This window comes from Halichoeres trimaculatus, unplaced genomic scaffold (assembly GCF_033239565.1).
Source record: "Halichoeres trimaculatus isolate MK-OKI-2021-1 unplaced genomic scaffold, fHalTri1.1 fHalTri1_scaffold_17, whole genome shotgun sequence".
NCBI lineage: Eukaryota > Metazoa > Chordata > Actinopteri > Labriformes > Labridae > Halichoeres > Halichoeres trimaculatus.
Window position 1 is genome coordinate 16,499,983 of NW_027437195.1, and position 18,957 is coordinate 16,518,939.

Consider the following 18,957-nt stretch of genomic DNA (forward strand, 5'->3'; position numbering starts at 1 on the left):
TGTGTTTAGAGCAAACCCAAACTGAGATTCCTGAGAAGCAAATGAAATGACTTCAGTCATAAATCTCACAACGATGTACAATCCAAAGCCTTCTTTGTTTCCAGAGCAGACGGACACAACATTTTCTAAATATGTGTCAGCTCAAGTGTTGATGAGGACCTGGCTGCAGCTAGAAAGGATCAAATGAGTTGATCTGTTGCATCAGATGACATTAGATTGTTCATTGCTGCCAGGTTTGGCCTGAACTCAGCTACAGCCGACAGTGGAAAGAGTCTATCGTCAGCGCAGGCCAAAACACACAGGTGGGACTCATTGTCACTGCACACACTGACCCTGACTAAATGTGAGCCCTCAGCCAAGAGGGCAATGGAAACAAGTTAATCAGTCCAAGCCTGACACACAGAGACAATGGGGGCCATGTGAAGGGTGTTCCATTAGAGAGGAGGTACAACATTTGAAAGTAAGTTCAGCTTAAAGATACAGTATTTGTAGCCAAAGCTTTCAGGGCCTCCACGGGACAGGAGAGATGACGAAGGAGCCCAATGTGTGTGCGTGGATGTCCATGTCCTTGTCTGTACAGCTCTCTGACACGGTGCGCAGTCATGCAGGCCTAACGGACGGTAGGGGCAGCACAAAAGGCATCAAGCCCTGGGCCCAAAGAGCGGCAGACACTTGTTATCAAAACACTGATCCCATGGCCCCCGCGGCTGCCATTCAGCCCCCGCCGGCCTGCCGGACTTGATTACCCTCCCCACTGGCAGACTGGAGCACATAAAAAGCATTCCCATCAATGAACTGTTGAACCTTTTCCCTTTGGACGTGTGACCAGACAGGAACCCTTTGACACTGCACTTCTGTTGAGCAAATTCGTAGCCTAAGCACTTTTCTGGTCACTGGGCTCGTTAAGTCCATTAATTCCGGGACACGGCACACATTTATGCATGTGGAGGGGCCAGAATGGGAATTTGTTCTGTTGGTAAAACAGCGAATATTTGTTGGGAGCCCAGAGCAAACAGACCAATACCGCAGGTCCCCTCCCTGCCTTCCTGACTCTCTGGCTGCCTCTGAGCTCAAAGTTCTCTCTATATGTGATGGACATCTCTTTCACAGCATGTGAGGGAGTAGTACACAAGCAATCTGCTTTAAAGGACCAATTAAACTGTATTAATATCTCTTCAGGCAATAGGATTATTTGTGGAAACACCCTTGAAAAAAATGTCTTTGAACTGTGGTCTTAACCCTGGGAGGCATCGGCTTAGCTCGATAAACAGCCCAACAGTAATTATCCAATCAGCAACTTTCCTTTTCATGTGTGGACGTTTGGTCAGCAGGGAAGAAAGCCTTACTCCGAGGAAAATAATTGCTTCCTTAGAGGCGAGGAATCTCACACCAACTGTGCTATTGCTACCTCCAGCGGGGGAGGCAATCGAAACAGATCTCGTAGTGTGCGGTTCAGAAAAATCACCTTTCTGGCACTCGAAGACATCACAGCAGTCCCCTGGCTGACCACTGGCCTGGCTGATTGGCACAGTGCGCTGACCACTTGGGCACTGGAGCTTGCGGCAGGCACGGAGGTCGCAAGTGCACTGGGGTGGGATTGAGGGGCAGCAACCAGCAGGGGGTGTGTAACTTTTGGTCAGGACTGAACCCTTGGGGCAGGAGGGCACCTGCAGGGCAGGACACGTCACTCCAGCACACTTCAGCTCCTCTGAAACACACAAAGACACAGACGTTTACATTTTGATGCATATACAGCGTTAAAAAAATAAGCTATGATTGTGTCTTGAATGACAATCCGATTAGCTGCTCATAGCTCTGATTGTGCACACCCTGTTCTCCTCAGGGAAGGATGGCTTTCTGTTCTGGTGTTTCTGTGTGTGTGTGTTTTAGGTCAGACTCTTCATAGTGTCAGTTGAGCCACTTAAGAACAGCACTACTCGTGTTACGCTCTAAAAGCTGAGTTCACACAGTCACCCAACACATACTCCTTGCGCAGTCATCAGATCCCCACTTCAGTCTGTGACAGCTTCGCAGCGTACTGTCAGAGAAGTGCAAGCAGAGCTACATGACAACCATCTCTCTGCATATCCTCTTGGCCTCTGATCCTAACCAGCCTGGCTCCTCTGGCTCACAATCCAAACACCCCCTTTTACACTAAAAACAGTCATTAATACAAGCCACCCATAACAGAGCTTTCCTTCTTTGCCGTTCAGAATCTCCCCTTCACTTAGCATACCAGGATGTATTTGTCTGCTCATTCACTGGAGCCTACATAATAGCTCTGATGCTAGGTGGGAAAGAGGTGCAGAGGTACTAAAAAACTGGGCAAGGGGCTCAGGGGTGTATTTTGGAGCTGGTTCAGGAAAAGAAAAGTGGAGCGCCCCTCTGTACAGACATTGTATGAGAACAGTAGCTACCTTACAAAGATTGGATTACCAAACCAAAGGGATGTGTTTATTTTGGTTCTCAGAGTCACTGTAATGTATACAGTGCAGGCAGAGGAGAGGGAGCAGGGAGAAAAGACCCAAATCCTGTCCTATAATTGTTGATCAGTAAGTAACTTTCAAGCTTTCAAGCTGAAAGCAGGAATAATACGCACTCTGCTGCCCTTTGACAGCTGAAAGGAAGAGTGGAGAAGCAGCATACACCAGCATCAAGATTATGGAAGAGAAAGAGGGAAATTTGTCAATAAGACACATACTTTAAATCATCTCTGACAGTTAAAGGACAAACTGTGTCAACAGATGACTCCACCATATGGGAGTTCAATTAAATGGGCGATGATTTTAAGTGTTCAGGATACTCTACAATCTTCGCATACATATGGTTTCTGAGGAAAGGGAAGGACACAGGCTGAGGTTGCGTAACATTGCTCAGGGTTTTGGTAGTGTTTCCAGAAGCTGAGTTTTGTTGATGGTATTCCCAGACTGGTGCTGGCTCCAGCCCCTAAGAGGATATGTCTCATCCCTGATATTTGAAGACCTGTAAGAGGATCCTTCTGGGTTTGCCGCAAGATGTGGAAACTGAACTGGGGAACAGTTTCTTGTCAAGACTTCTGATACCACGATAATGTTTCTGCTTTACCAGTCCTCAGCTTCTTGGAGTGGTTCTGTGTGATCTTTTCCATCACAGCCCTTTCAGATAAACTCTCTGATCTGGTGCTCTGCTGGCATTGCACTTGAGTCTGTGTTTGATGTCTACCTGACCCAGAACAAACATGGGGTAGAGCAGCTGTACAGAGTAGCTGCTGTATTTTGTGGTGGGTGGGGGTAACGTTTATGAGAGATGAAATTGAGGATAAGGGAAACGTTGGGTTTTTCTGGCTCCAGATAAATAGAGCAGGAGTGTGAGGTATCTGTACTGTACTGTTTACTCTAGCAACCTGGGAACAGTGAGGACTGCCACAAAGCTCTCATTGATAAACTTTGTAGCTGAATGGTGTCATAGAAAATGAGGGGAAAGCCCCTGAATTAAGGGAGGCTACAGCCCTTTTAACGGTTTTGGACTCAATCCTGAGCTTCAGTTAAATAAACTTCAGTTGGATGCTCTGATTGGCGAATGTTTTACTTCCAATAAAGTCTAACGTAGTCTGCTGCTGCTCATTTGAAGACTGATTTTGCATATGAAAACCTAACACTGCTTAAAGCCATAGAAAACACCCTGGGACGATCTTGCACAACGTTCTGCACTGAAAACCCCTTTTTCTGTGTATTGTATGTTTCCCAGAGGAGGCTGATTACTCTTTCAGGAGTGATAATGGCGAGGGTTTGAGTGGGCTGGGAAAGCAGCTGGCAGACATACTATTGTCATTCAAATGAATTGAATTGTGTCCATTTGTGGAACTGGTCCAACCCTTGCAGGTCCAATTAATGTAATTTTCTAGCCGGTGCATTTATAAGCACAATAGGCAGGCAGCGTGGATGGAGAAAGTCAGCAACAAATGGATTTTATCCTGTGCTGTTTGTGTCCCATCTCTGAGCATAAATGACTATAATTAGTGAGTCAGAAACCGCTAAACCACTCTGCGCATCACAATGGTGGCCGTACTCCAGCCTGCATGAACACAAAAAAGCCTGATTTGGTTTGCTTGATAAATGCTCTTTGCAGATTAGAAAATATGAGCTCCTGTGGGACTGTAAGATAGCAAAGAAGGGAAAACCTTTGACCTAAATGCACAACCTGCAACAATACACACACACACACACACACACACACACACACACACACACACACACACACACACACACACACACACACACACACACACACACACACACACACACACACACACACCTGACGCTAGTTTAAAAGAGGTGGGAATACGGAAATTGCTTCATTACCACAGAATGGCCTCTTTTGTAAACAAAGCATATTTCTGGCATCTCAGCAGCTCATTGAAGAAAGAAAAACACCTCCTATCTAAATGGGCTTTTTCTTCTCTTTAAGCCTGCGTACAAGGAGCACAGTCTTTCCCCGAACCCGAGCGGCTCGGCCAGGCAGAGGAGGCTGTGTTGACAGCCTGAGTTTACTCATGGAAAAAGCACACAATGTGAGTTCTGTTCACCGACTGACTTTGGAAGCAAGTCAGCTGAGAACAAAGCTGTCTCAGTCCAGCTGCCCTCCGTGGGTTTCTGGTCCGTCCTCAGGTTTTATAAAGTTGCTCCGCAAAGGGACACATCAGGGCCGTGTCTCACGTAAAGCTGTGGGGGCCTGGCCAGGTGCCCACCAGCAGTTACAGCTGAGAAAGTCAGCATTGTTGGCCATGTGTTTCAGCATGTGCAAGTATATGTGTGAGGACTGTGGAGCTGGTCTAGAGGGGGTCGGGGCCCAAGGCACAGACAGGGTCACGGAGACAAAACACTTGATGGGAACTTCACACTATGGTCAGAGGCTTGAGGTAGTCAGCTGAGGTATGCAGGCTGCAGGCCTTGCTCTTTGCTTTTTAGTTAAATATTTGCAGATGAAAAACGTGATTTCAGTGTCGTAAGTAACGCCGCTGCAGCTGTGAATGAGCTATTTGGGTTAGATAATAAGAATGTCGGCATGAAGGTGCACATTTGTACAAAGAGTTTTCATGTTTGTGGGTGTACAAAAGCATGAGTGCATTCCACTGGAACACACCCTTCCCTTGCCATCAGATGGCCAATAAGATAAGGCCTCTGACAGAGCGCATAGGGGACTTCTTTCTGTTGTGAGGGCCTGTCCCTCAGACAGAGCTCAAAACCATACCCAGAGTTTATTGTCATATCTGGCACTGGATGCAGATGAATAGGGGAACATGCCCTGCTCCAGGGTAGAGTGCACAAAGCACTGGAATAAAAAAACTGCAAAGTTGTCACGTGCATCGTCACTCTGAGGACACAAAACCAAAAAATACCACAGCCCTTATGTAATAAATTTAAGAAACAAGTCTGTGGGAGACATTAGGCGTAGACAGCTGCTGAAGAAAATGTGCAAAGGCAGTTGAGTAATGTATGGATTTTGGCCATATAGATTTGCTCCTTGCAGGGAGAAGTGGAAAGGATGAAGGATGATTGAAGAAATGTGCCTGGGAACAAGAGGTGTGGCTTTAGCTGCAGTCAGAGTGTCTTTGATTCGTCAATAGTCATGGCCAGGTCAACGAGCTGAGGTTTTAGATCCAGATTCAGTTAACTGACTGAGGGTTGGAGCAGGATATTCAAGACCTGTGAGTGTGTGTCTTGGCTTTACATGCTGGCCTTATGCTGGCTGGTTTGGTCAGCGGCTGACCAAGAGTAGTGGTCTGAGGTTGAGAGCAATCCCAGCATGCCTTAAAGGGAAGTTCTTTGTCTCAATCTCCACACAAGAGTTTTGTTTCCTCTTTGAAATCACAACCCACACTCCTATAAAATACTCACACACTGGGAAACGAGCAGCTTGCAGGGTACAACAGGGCCACAGAGCCACTGAGACGTCTCACGCCCCCGCCAGCCAGCCGCGGTCTGGCTTGGCCAGTAATAGCCTTGCCACAAAGAGGCTGCAGCCAAGCAGAACTAACGGTCCTTTCACAAGCGCAGATTGAAGCAGGATGGAGGTGGAATAGGTGGGTAGATTTGTGGAAGCAAGGTCAGTTTGTGCTCTTCCTATTGGCCTTTTATTCTCCCATGACTGTAGTATCAGTAAGTACAAGGGTCAAACAAACATCATAACTAGCTGAGTACAAATGAATGATCATGGAATATTAACAATCAATCTATCGTAGCCCTGAAACACCAGTTCTAACTTGTGTCTTATCTATGGGGCAGCCACCTGCTTCAAGCCAGGGCTGCAGCTCTGTCTAATGGATACTGCAGTAATGCTTTAACATTCTACTACCCAGATGCAAACGTGCAAAGATGACATCAAGTGGCATGAAGGCTGGTTAAACCGGCACGTGACCCCAAGATAAGTATAACTAGCACAGGACTTGTGGAGGTTAACCTAACGGGATGAACAAAGTCTGGTGGTGCTAGCTCTGCTAAACAAAAGCCTGACTCACATCAAAGGATCGAGGATCTCAAAAGATTCCGAAATCGGATTGTATTGCTCACATTCTCAGGAGGATCTTCTCAGGTTATCTTCTCTCAAATTGTAGACACCCACACTACAGGATTTGAATTAATAACCAGCATATACTACAGGATTTCAACAAGATTATCGGAGCAGCGGGAGCAACGCACCACGGGGACCTGTAAACAATTGTAAACAAGGGGCACAAAAAATGAAGAGTAGTGGGGTTCTGCCGGCTGAAGCCATCACTTGCAGTGAGAAAAGGAAAGAAGATGTTGAGCATTGGAGTGTGAGCTGTCTTCTTACATGTGGAGAATAAATAATGCTTCCCCCTATAACTTTGGAGTGTTTCCTAAGGCCAATACAGCCGTTTTTTTCTTACTACTTTGACATAAAACACCACCTCAGGTACAGTGTCTGCCTGCTATGCTCTTCATTAACATAATACAACTGTCATCTGCTCAACTAGAAGATAATCTGGGCTGATCATCTGGGCCAACCTTGGTACCAGATTCAAAGTGCTTTACAGCTAAAATAAAATAAAATCGCGACAGGCAAAATAAAATCATCGCATAAAATCACATCATAAAACATTAAAATTGATTAATTAAATTAAAAGAGGTGAGTGCAGATAAAATACTTTCAGCTGTCATATGCTAAGCTAAACAGAACTGTTTTCAATCGGGATTTGAACATTGTCAGAGTTGAGGCCTGTCTCACATCTTCTGGAAGACTGTTCCAGATTTTGGGGGCATAAAACTGGAATGAAGCCTCATCGTGTTTAGTCCAGACTCTGGGCACCAGCAGGAGACCCCGCCCTGAGGTTCTCAGAGACTGAGTTGGTTCATATGGTTCTAGCATGTCAGAGATGTACTTGTCTATTCTCTGAGCCACAGGAAGCCAGTGCAGAGACCTGAGCACTGGACTAATATGGTTGTATTTCCTGGTTCTGGTCAGGACCCGAGCAGTAGCGTTCTGGATGTACTGTAGCTGTCTTACGGCTCATTTTGAGAGTTCAGTGAGCAGGCCGTTACAGTAATCTAACCTGCTCGAGACAAATGCATGGATCAGTCTCTCCAAGTCACGTTTAGACACTATTCCTTTAATCCTGGCAATGTTTTCAAGATGGCAAAAAGCTGCTAATGTTATTGATTTAATGTGGCTGCTATAGTTCAGGTCTGAGTCCAATAACACCCCGAGATTTGTAACCTGGAAGATGACTGATAACCCTTTCTCTTTGTTTCTGTGGGCCACAGGCAATGGTTTCAGTTTTATCTGAGTTCAGCGAGGAAATTATTCTGCATCCACACACTGATCTGTTCAACGCAGCGACAGAGTGAATCTACAGGCCCGTGTTCACCTGCCTTCATTGACACGTAGATCTGAGTGTCATCAGCATAACACTTTGGAAACCAATTTGATGTCATTTACCTGCAGACTCTGTGGTCCCATCTTAAGTTGTGTGAAGTCAGTTTTCACATTTTCGGAGTGTTTTTACATTTAGACTCGTCATTACTAGTCATTTAAATTTCTGATCAAAAGACTAAGAAATAACTTGCTTTATAACTTTAGCAGCAATAGCATTAGCCAGTATTTGTACACTCAATACCTCTGTTTCATCAGTGGTGTCAAAAAAGAAGAGGTGGTATTGGAACAACTCTTGCACATTCAAAGTTATCTTGTTACAAAAATGTGTATTTTCCACATATCCTAAATATCATCAGACCACTAAGACGACCTGACTGCTCTAGCATACCTCGGCTTCTCAGCTCTCACTGTTTCAGCAGATGTTAGTATTAAAATGCTGCCATGGGTATGAATCACCTAAACACTTAAAAACATGCACTGGCTGCTGCTGTTTGTTCCTGTCAGTGAGCAGCAGCAGGGGAATTCTGCAGTTAGATGCCTTATCATGAATGAAGTATGCAAGCCACTCCATGGTGTAAAATTACCAAACGCCACCCAACCAATGCCATGGGGCCTGTACTTGACACAATTCCCTCAGCAAAATGCTTGGTCTAAGCTGTGGTTTCCTATCTTCCTCTGTCTGTCTGCCTTCCCTCCTCCCTCCCCTACACTTATCACATCCTCTTTTCCTGCGTGACGGTAATGCGTCTGGAGGACAACTTTGCTTCAGATTGGACATTTGCAGTGTCGTGTAAACCTATAATTGAAGTTATACCACTGAAACAACAAGAGGAAACATTTACACCAACTGTGATGAGGCCAAAAGATGTTGAGCTTTAACAGATCCCAGTGAGTCACAGCAGATGGATGAGCTGAAAAAACTACTCAGTGCGTCAGAGAGAAAGTAAGAGGGAAAACCATTACCATGTGTGACCTCACAAGTTTAAGGAAGACAGTCTATATTCTGATAGAGCTCCCCAAAGGTTTTCTCAAAGTGTGTGGACACAAGGTCTGCTTTAATGTGTATGAAGACAAGTCTGATCGTAGAGCTGTCATTCTTTGGATGCAGTTTAGCAGGGCATGCTAACACAGATCTTAATAACTGTTTGTGTCCAAAGACACCTAGGTGTTGATAGAAACAGTCACTGTAAGATTCTAACCACAGAGTCCTCGACTGGTTGCAGAGGAAGCTCTCGCTGGTGACAGACAAAGGAAATTCACCGCCGAGACATCTACACAAACAAGATAATTATCACACACAGGCACACGCACAAGCAAAGAGCACACATGCACGCTCAGATGCCCATTCATATGGGTCTATCACACACATGGGATTTGGTATATAAACATTTACAAACATGCATGTGTTCTTCTTTCCAAATGCACATACACAAACAATTTCACACACACATACACACTAGTGTCTTACTTAAAGAGGGGCCATCAGAGGGGTGGGTGTGTGTTGCAGTGAGAACTCATAAGCTGCTGAAAAATGTTGTTTACAGTTTTCACTTATGTTAGTTTAGACTGTCATCTGTTGGGCTCAGGCTTCGAGGTGAGTGAGTTAGAAACAAGGGACGACTAACAGTAGATCTTTCGCTGTAATACAAGTAAATTTAACAATGAAACATTTTCATTAAAGAATATTTAATCCACAAACTTTCTGTTGGATTCACTGTAAAAACAGCTTGAGACTAACACCTACACATATCTACATTTTCTGCAACAACCTCTGTATTGTTCAAAGAGTAATTAATTATAAAAATGCATGACAGTTTTACAGTTATAGAGATGGATATCTTAAGCCATAACCTTGTGGCTAAGACAAGGAGAACTTTGAAAATCAAAGAAAGCAGCATGTAGATTCATATGTAAAAGTCACAGTCACATGGCTTAATCAGTTCACTACACCTCACGTTTTTATGTTAGGTTTTCTGGTTTATGGCTTTGAAAAGCAGTTAGACGTGGTTTATCATACGTTCACAGAAGTTCAGTAAGTTCACTCGGCAGCAGCCCTGTCCTGTTTTACAAACATCACTCAGAAGGCAGCCGCCACTTAAGGCTTGTCTATCCAAAAGGCACCTCACAATCCAAATGAGGACCCAAACCCTGTGCCAATAACGGTTTTCACTTTGAGGTGTCAATCAGTGAGGCTGCTAAGAGTGGAAGTAAACACAGATCCTTACATGAGCTCACATAGTTCAACGGATTCCATTTTTTAATCTCGAAAACACAATGAAGGCATTCATCTTACACCCTTTAAGGACTCTGTCCTGTGGCTAAGGATCTCCACAACTCTATAAGTCCGTCATCAGTCTCTTAGCAACTCTTTTTTTTGCTTCTCTGTCTCTCTGATGACATCATCTTCTTTTCACTTTCAATATTTTAACTTATCCCATTTTCATTTCTTTCTCCTCTTTCCTTCCCAAACCCCTGATGATTTACTTTCACTGTTTTTCATGTTGTGCTGGAGTGCTGCGGGTTCTTTGTATTACTCACACAGAGGTGTTCTTTGGATTTTTCATCTTTGCATCAGACACTGCTAACAATGGCCCTGATGAAGACCTGAGTGGGTGGTAATGTGTCTGCTTTTATAGAGACATTTTGCCATGGAAAGTAAAAACATTTTAAGTCCACACAAATGCTTCTGTATGCCTCGGTGGAACTCTGAAGGATAGTTGCAGTCTTCGTCTTCTGATTATTTTATTTTTACCCATGTGAACACACCTTCACAAGAAGAATTAAAGCGTCATGTGATATTACTATTGCCCCTTTAAGTATTTACAATAGTATAAGACTTTGTCAGAGGTGACACTTTACAAAAGAGGTTGACTGCTCCTGACGAGAAATATTTGTAGTTTGTAGTATATCTCATAGCTTTCAGGTTATCACTCCTCAGGTCACTGACTTAAAGCTCCTGTATGGAGTTTTTAACTGATTGTGAAACAGAGTGAAATAAGTATTGGAGCTTCTGATTACTAAAAAAATACCCATAACCACAAAAAGCCCACCAGCATCAAGGCTGATAACTTTTATTTGTTCGGTTTTAAAGCTTGCATCCAGTGCCTTGGGGTAGGTGTCAGGCAAACTGAGTGACGGCTAATCTCCAACACACCCACTCACTTTGCTTGGTCACAGCACCTGAGTGTTGACTTCCACTGGCTCTGCAGCTCTGCTCTGTGGGGTTCCAGCTCTGTTTCAGATCTGGCAGGCCGTATTCCCCTGCAGCTGATACGCATGACTTCTATTTTTGCTGGATGCCAGAGCAGAAAGTATCAATCAGCACAAAGCAGATTGAGGACAGGAAGTCAGACACTGAAACAACGTTAAGGCATCTGGTTTTCAGAATAAAACACTCGGTGGTGACACCAGATCATACTTCGCTTAACTATAACAACAAACATCTGTAATGAGCAGAGCAAGGCCATCAGGTTTGCAGGTCAGAGGTTTTCAGTGGCCAAAGAAGACAACATGAAATCCTTGGTCACATGACTCCAACGGTCCAGCACTATGAAAATGCAGCCAGTTTGTGCTGGTTGATTTTTGCAAGAAAACATAGATCTTAAGGTGTTGCTTACTTCATATGGATGATTACATTAAGTATGTGACATGATGCTGAAGCTTTGTGGTACTATCAGTCCAGACTCAGCCCTCACCTTCACACTAAATAACTCAAGCTGACTAGAGCCACTGTTCAGTCGCTGCGGTGTTATGTGTTCCAGTTGCGGGTCACTCAAAGTTTACCTGCGGCTTCCTGGCACTGGCTGCGGTTGATGTAGGCAAAGTGGTGGTGGCAGCTCTGAGACTCACACACACAGCCCTCGGCGGTCAGGTTACACCCAGAGAACATGCAGGCCGGGTTGGATGGTCCCACATACTTCTCTCTGTGTCTGTCCCTGTGCTCGTGCCTGCGACCCTCTGAAATCCAACCACACACACACACACACACACACACACACACACACACACACACACACACACACACACACACACACACACACACACACACACACACACACACACACACACACACACAGAAACACACAGAAACCACAGTCATCAATGAGTCACAGACAATGGCACCTCTCAAGGGTGAGCTGGGACCCACTTGACAAAGCCGTAGCATGTGTGTCATCACTATGATATGTAAGTAGCATTAGTCACCTCAGAGCCACATCTGTTATGGATTAGCTCCTCTCAATGGACAGCATTATTCCCTTTGAGTCCTATTCTGTGCATGCATCTGTGTTTCAACATGTGTGATGGAGGGAGATTGCTTACCTGATTTGCCTGCTTTCATGCAGCTTTCTTGGTCTGGGTAGGTGAAAGAGCCCAAGCAGGAGTGACGGGCATCACACACACACTGACCTCCTGCTCGGTCACAGCCTGTCATCAGGGGGCAGCGCTCATCCTCCAGGCCGGCCTCCGGATGATCAGGCAGCACTACAGAAGGAATTAAGAAAGGGGAAGAAAGTTCACTTTGAACTTGGACTGTTTCGTCAATTTCACCCAGTTTTCCTGGAAATCAGAGGACATTGGCTAGAGTTACAGATACAGCGTAATCACAAGCCCAAAAGTGCCAGTAACCTAGATTTGTTTCCCAAAAGTGTACTGAGGTTAGCCAGCTTACAGCCTCTCTTGCAACACATAGCCCTGGCACCAACATTACTGAAGTGTCCAGTGTATTTCTGGGCCGCCATCCCTCCTCCCTCCTCGTCGTGCCACGCTACTTCAGCCATTGAGCCCATTTGTTTGCTTTTGTTCCACAGCATGGGGCCCTCCCAGGGTTTCAATCTCTGCTGGCTGCTGGAACGCCTCCTCTGTACCAAGGCCACTTGCACCATACCCACAAATTGTTCCTTCTTCGCCTGGTGAGGCCTGTGCCCCCTCGGATGGCACCATGGGGCTTATTCCAACTTGGATGAAAGCTCACGATAGGAAGGAATGTGTCCAGTTAGTGCCATGTGAGCTGAATAAGCACCAGAACCCTGGGATTAAAGGGCCCCAACGTACACATGGTCCATAGTATTTCTTTCACATGCAAGCCTGAATAAAGCATGCATATAGCTCCAAATTAGCCCCATTCACAGTAGTCTAATTGGGTAAGAGAGGCAGCAGAGTAAACAGGATGAGACTCACTGTAACACTCAGTAACTTCTTCCCAAGCGTCTATATCTCTGGTCTTAATCAACAATGATACTCTGCTTTCAAGTAGTAACACATAGGAACTCCATAGAATACTTCCCCTCCTCCTCTATCCTAAAATACACTCTTAAAATAAAATTAATACCATTGGCAGTCAGGGGTTAGAGAAACAATAATGGGATGACCCAAAGTGACTGGAAAGATTTGGGATTCCATGCATGGCTCTGCTTTAAGATGCTATAAATCACAATGAAACGCACACGTTGATCCATATTTATCCAAAACAGATTTTTCACCATAGGAAAAGTATTTTATTGTGAAACATATTGCTTTTAAAGTGAATCAATGTGACAGTTGAAAAAAGCATCCCTGCAAACACTTTCCCAATCTTAAACTGTGTCATGTGTGTGACTCCTCAGTGATGTATGGCTGTCAGCAGCACAACAGTGAACATCAGCCAGTGAAAAAGGTGAAGGCTCTGTAACACTGCTTTTAACCTGAGCCAGCCTGGGCTCTTAATAGCTCTCCCAGACGGCCAGCAAGACTGGCAAAGCACAAGAAGCCTTTTCAATAAAGCACACCAAAATTTTCCCTGTGATTTCCTTTCACCTTAAAATGATCCGCAACTCCACATTTTTTCCATCCCGAGGCTTTCCTGTGCCTGGGAGGGTGTTTTCATTTGAGGTGATGGTGGCAGGGGCGCCTGTCTGTGTGGGGTGCTAAATCTGGCATAATGAAAGAGAGGCAGAAGTCAAAACAATTAATGAAAGGCTCAACACTACAGGCATTGTCTTGTTGATTTATTTTTTCACTCTGCCTTCTCTCAGCTAGTCTACTTTGGCCTAGACCCTTCCAGTCTGACCCTGCTCTGGTCTTGACTTGCTATCTATTATCTGGCCTGGCATGACTCTAGCCAAAGTCTACGGCTTCATCCCTGGGGATTCCTCTCTCTGCTACTGAGACTGCTTGTCTTGGCATCCAGAGCCAGGATGGGAAAGCTGACCTCTAGAGGCCCTCTGGCTGATAGTGAGCTAAAAAGGAAGTCTTTGAAACATTAGATAATACCAGAGGAAGGGAGAAGTAGACGGCATGTGAAAGAGTGCAGTGGACATAACGTCCCTGTACGACTGACATTCTGTTACGTGGTATGTTAAGTGCCTCTAGAGCTCGGGGAAAGTTGGCGTGGGTGGACAGATGCAGGAATACAATGGGAACATCAAAACATGACATGTAACTGCAAAACACTGACTCATGTCGACTGACAGACAGACTACTGGGTAAATGTGATAAAGTGAAAGGCAAAGATGACTTCTCCCCAGATCAGGTACCTGGGTATGCACAGGTCAGACTTAAAGTGCATCTACAAGATTCAGATCACAGAAAACTTCTTTTGATTTTGGCTGTTAACTTTGTCGTTGGTTAAATTTCCAGCAGAAGACCTATTATCCCAGTTAGAGATGCTCTGTTGTCCCACAGGTTGCTCTGGATCCATGCTGTAGACAGCCTGCTGCTGCTGTAGAAACAGCCAGATTCTCCAGCTGCTATAATTACTAAGCCTCACTATTATTAGCCCTGCTATTATCATCACTGTTACAACACTAATGCTAATTATAGAACTTTAACTGCTACAGACCACACTTTCATTTCAAACTCTATTATGAATTGTTTTAAACTGTAAATGCTAATATGAGGCCTCAGTATTACTTTCATATTCATTACCTGTATCATATTCACAAGTCCGAATGAACTGTTTTCAATGTTGTTGATGTTGTAGTTATTGTAATTTATCTCTGTCAAGGTAGATGGCTGTCTAACATAAGTCTGACTCTGCTCAAGGTGTCTGCCTATTTTAGGATTGACTTCCTCGCCACTGTAGTTTGCTCAATGCTGCACAGTGCTCTGTAATCCCTAGACCTTCATGTGCATGGTGGCATAACAACAAGTATGTCCCTTGACACAGCACTGTATTATATTGTGTTCTACCTCATCAAATCCTGTTCTATATCATACTGTATCACACAGTGTTGTATTTTATGGTACAGTATTTGAGCATAACACATACTTGTGCTTTCAGAAAGGATGAGCGATCAGTGAAGAAACCCACTAACAACTGCTTGTGCTACACAGCTAAAACCCCAAGTCTGAAGATAGATGGGCAGCAAGTGCCAGACTGTCACAAGGGTTATCAAGTGGGCCCCTCATGTCGCTTGTGTTTCGTTAAGTTAGACCCATGACACCTCGCAGACACTTAACAGTTAGCTTTGTATCCCGCAGAAACATCCATCTGTACCAGCTCTACCCCATTCATCACGTTGATCCCAGGCTCTGTATGTACAAGCTCCTGGTAGTAGGGCTGGGCGATTATGGTAAAAATAAGAATCCCGATTATTTCAAGTGATATCGAAATTACAATTAATATACACAATTATTCATTCATTCAAAAACTTCAGTACTGATTTAAACACAACTTTAAAGAACCAGCAAGTGGCACATACAGTATTATTGCTACACATAAGTCACACACACTGGCTGTGGCTGCACATGGAACACAGAAGAGCTATGAAGCACAGGAACTTGCATACATCTACACTGTGTGGCATATTAATTGTTTTTCTTCAATTATATTATTTTTATGATTGTCAGATGGCAAAATTGAAATCACGATTAAAATCCAATTAATTGTCCAGCCCTACCTGGTAGTGACAACTAGGGATGGGTACAAAATTAGGTACTTTCATTCAGTCAAACATACCGGGTACCGATTCACATTAATCAAAAGGCACCATGTTTAGGTACCTAAATGCATCCTTGTGACTGTGAGGAAGTGGAAGAGAGGCAGATTTTCCATGCTGGCTACAAACACAGCATTGCAAGGTTATATATTTTTTTTAAAATGAGATTTTTTTAATAAACAAATTTATATTTTTTACCACACAAACACAAAACAGTACCGAAAATTGGGTACCCATACTGATTGCCAGGTACCGGGCATCTGTACTGAATTGTTTCAAATGTAAAAGGTACCCATCCCTAGTGACAACACTTATACTGCCTCCCCTAGCCTTAGCTGCTCCCAACCCCCAGTTACTCCCTCATCTCTTATCGGAATCTGCATCATACTGTATCAGGCTGTATTATGCTCTACCTGTCTTTTTGTCTATTAACATTTTAAATTGCATGATACTGTTTGCATATTGGATCTTATCTTATTGTTGAACTGTACTGTAGAGGGATCCCAGCAGAGGTTGCATCCCATCTTGGAAAGCTGGGACATTTCCTTTGGTTTTTCAATTCAAAATTATTTGTTATGCTGGTTTTTATACCAATGAAAGTAGTGAGATGTCATGGCAAGAAAGCCCTCTTTTCAACACTTCCTAACATGGATTAACTTGTACATTATGCAACATTTCCTGGTCAAAATGGGTGTAGTTGGAGCCATTTCAGCAAGTTTTTCAACAAAAAATGGCTGAACTGACTAATGTACCACCAAAGTTCATCTCTCATGTAAGACACAATCTGTCACCTCAGGATGACAACAGCTTTTGACCACCCAGAAAATAAAAACTGTGAGCAGTGAAAGCAGGGGATCAGAAAGCGGAAACATTTACCCCCTACTCCTGATTGCAAGTCTAATCACTTTAAGACCCTTGCAGCTCGAGGAGGGAAATCTGGGATCAGCCTCCAGCAGCCTGCCTACTGTGGCCCCTGGTAACACACTGGGAGGTGTTGATTTACCCCCACCTAGACCCTCTGGGATATTGAGCTTTGTGTGTGTACGAGTGTCTGATTTAGGGGTCAGTGGCGTGCTCCAAGGCCTCTGGAGCCACAGGAGCTGAGGCACGACTTAATCAGAGAAGCCATTAGGTCTGCGGCTCATTCCAAAGCTGTTCATTTGCAGAGATGTCCTCCAGACGCCTGCTTAACCCGTACCTGAGACACAATCAGCAGCAACAGAAGCGTTTCTTTGGATGGCCCGGGGGTTTGAGACCCCTGCAAAACCCCAGTGGACCCCTGACTAGGACCACCCCACAGAGGGACAGAGCAGGGTCAGGGGATCCAAACACCCACTGAGTGCTGCTTACTCTCTACCGCAGTCATGTCAGTCCCTTTCAATCATCAAGAAACCCACCAGAGACAGCGCAGGTGGAGTGGCTGGGGGGTCCTCACGGCAGTTATTTGTTCCTCAGGGGACACTGTTGTTTCTTAGTTCATTCACTGTGAGGAACCTGACACCCTGTGCATCTCTTTGAAGTTCTTCAAGTTGCTTGAATTGTGCATAAAATCATCAGAATGCTGGTTCAACAGCTCAGCTCTGCTTGGCAGGAACAGAACAGTGCAGCGCTGTTGATTCAGAGTTGAAAGTCTCCAGGGGACTGCAATTGTACTGTCACACTATTATATTTGAGTTACACACTGGAAGCACATGGTGTAAACACTACAGACAAGCTAGGGCAGCAAATTTATCATAATACACTCAAAGTCCAAGTCAAAACACTATTATGATTTTTTTTTTTGTCACGCTATGGATTTTGCACAACTTTGCCCACCCACAGATTTAAACACTTATTTGGGTCTATTGTCATCCCACCTGCCTTATCAAAAATGTGTTTTCTAGTGGTAAAGCAAAGAGGTCAGAGCCTACGAAAAGTGTAACTTAGAGCCAGTCACTGCTGCCAAACTTATTGTCATGCCTCAGAGCTGAGAGTGAATGAAGCTTTGAGAGGAAGAAAGAGCAGCTGAACATGACTCCTCTCCTGGCAGTCAAGAGCCCCTCAGACCTGAGGAGCTGCTGCAGGCTGCCAGAGACAAGCTTAACACTGACACAGTCACTTCAAGCAGGACTTGAGTGACGTTTCAATAAGCATACCCTCCAGCCACTTAAAAGAGATGAGGATTGAAAAGAACCGACACCCACAGTTCCTTTATCAGACTTTTTAACAACTCCATAATGACACTTTAATTCTCTCTAAACTATTTAAAGTACCAGAGTTTCTTTTCACGCAGGTACTCACCTTTACACACTCCAATCTCAGGGACTGTCGCTGCTCCTGTTTTGTTGACGGACGCGCAGGTCAGCCCCAGGGCGCAGTAGCCGTGCGCCCAATCCTGTCCCCCACAGGTCTCCCATTCCAGCCGGGTACACTGGTCACAGCACCCACAGGGATCCTTGGCCAAGGTCCGGCCACCCTCGCAGCCGTGCTGGGCTTTGACGGGACATGTCCGGAGGTTACACGACGTGCACTCGTGCGCTGAGAGCGCCCTTACCAGAAAGAGGACATTCAACAACACAACGGAACACTTGCTGAACATGTTCAAATAGAAACCTTCCTTAAATTCCCCAGAGAAATAGTCCGATTCTGTCAGATTATAATGAATCACATGAACTTCCCACTGTGTGCACTTTGGATGTAACTCCCAAAGTTCCTGAAGTCTTCTTCAAAGTTCTGTGTTGAGTCTCCCCCTCGGGCGTGCAGCTCATTACACAGCAGCTCACTTCAAAAGCTGGAAAACACCACGAGACTGAAGTGTGCGGATGCGTTTCAAGTGGCAGCAATATCCAAATGTGAGGCTTTCAGTGTACGCAGGTAGACGCACGTCTCAAGCGTCTCCTGTGATTCCGTAGAAATCCCTGACAGAGCGAGACGGAGGACGTCCACTGAAGCCCGCCGCTGCTGACAGCCACGCGCGAGAGCGCAATCTGACTCTTAAATTGACAAGAAGGCATATAGAAATTAGCAGAGCACCCCTCCCCCTGACTGACAGGGGAAAGGACCAGTCACAAGGAGGGAAAGGAGGGAGGATTTGAACTGATTTATCTCCTCTCGGCAACTCATATCGCTGTTGCGCAATGATGCAACTTTGGATGCCAGGTATGCAAGTTGCCTTTTCATCGTTTAG

At 44.9% G+C, this 18,957-nt stretch overlaps 1 protein-coding gene across 1 annotated transcript in view; it reads right to left on the bottom strand.

The window, feature by feature from the left end:
* The window catches only part of LOC141806943 (cysteine-rich motor neuron 1 protein), a 38,378-nt gene extending 19,638 nt beyond the window's left edge, over positions 1-18,740 (bottom strand). Inside the window, exons 1-4 of the mRNA XM_074692675.1 lie at positions 18,072-18,740; positions 12,196-12,357; positions 11,659-11,832; positions 1,466-1,708 (exon numbers count right to left, since the gene is read on the bottom strand). Coding sequence (XP_074548776.1) covers positions 1,466-1,708; positions 11,659-11,832; positions 12,196-12,357; positions 18,072-18,369 — 877 coding nt within the window. The 5' untranslated portion in view covers positions 18,370-18,740. The remainder of the gene's footprint in view (positions 1-1,465; positions 1,709-11,658; positions 11,833-12,195; positions 12,358-18,071) is intronic.
* Between the last annotated feature and the right edge of the window lie 217 nt (positions 18,741-18,957).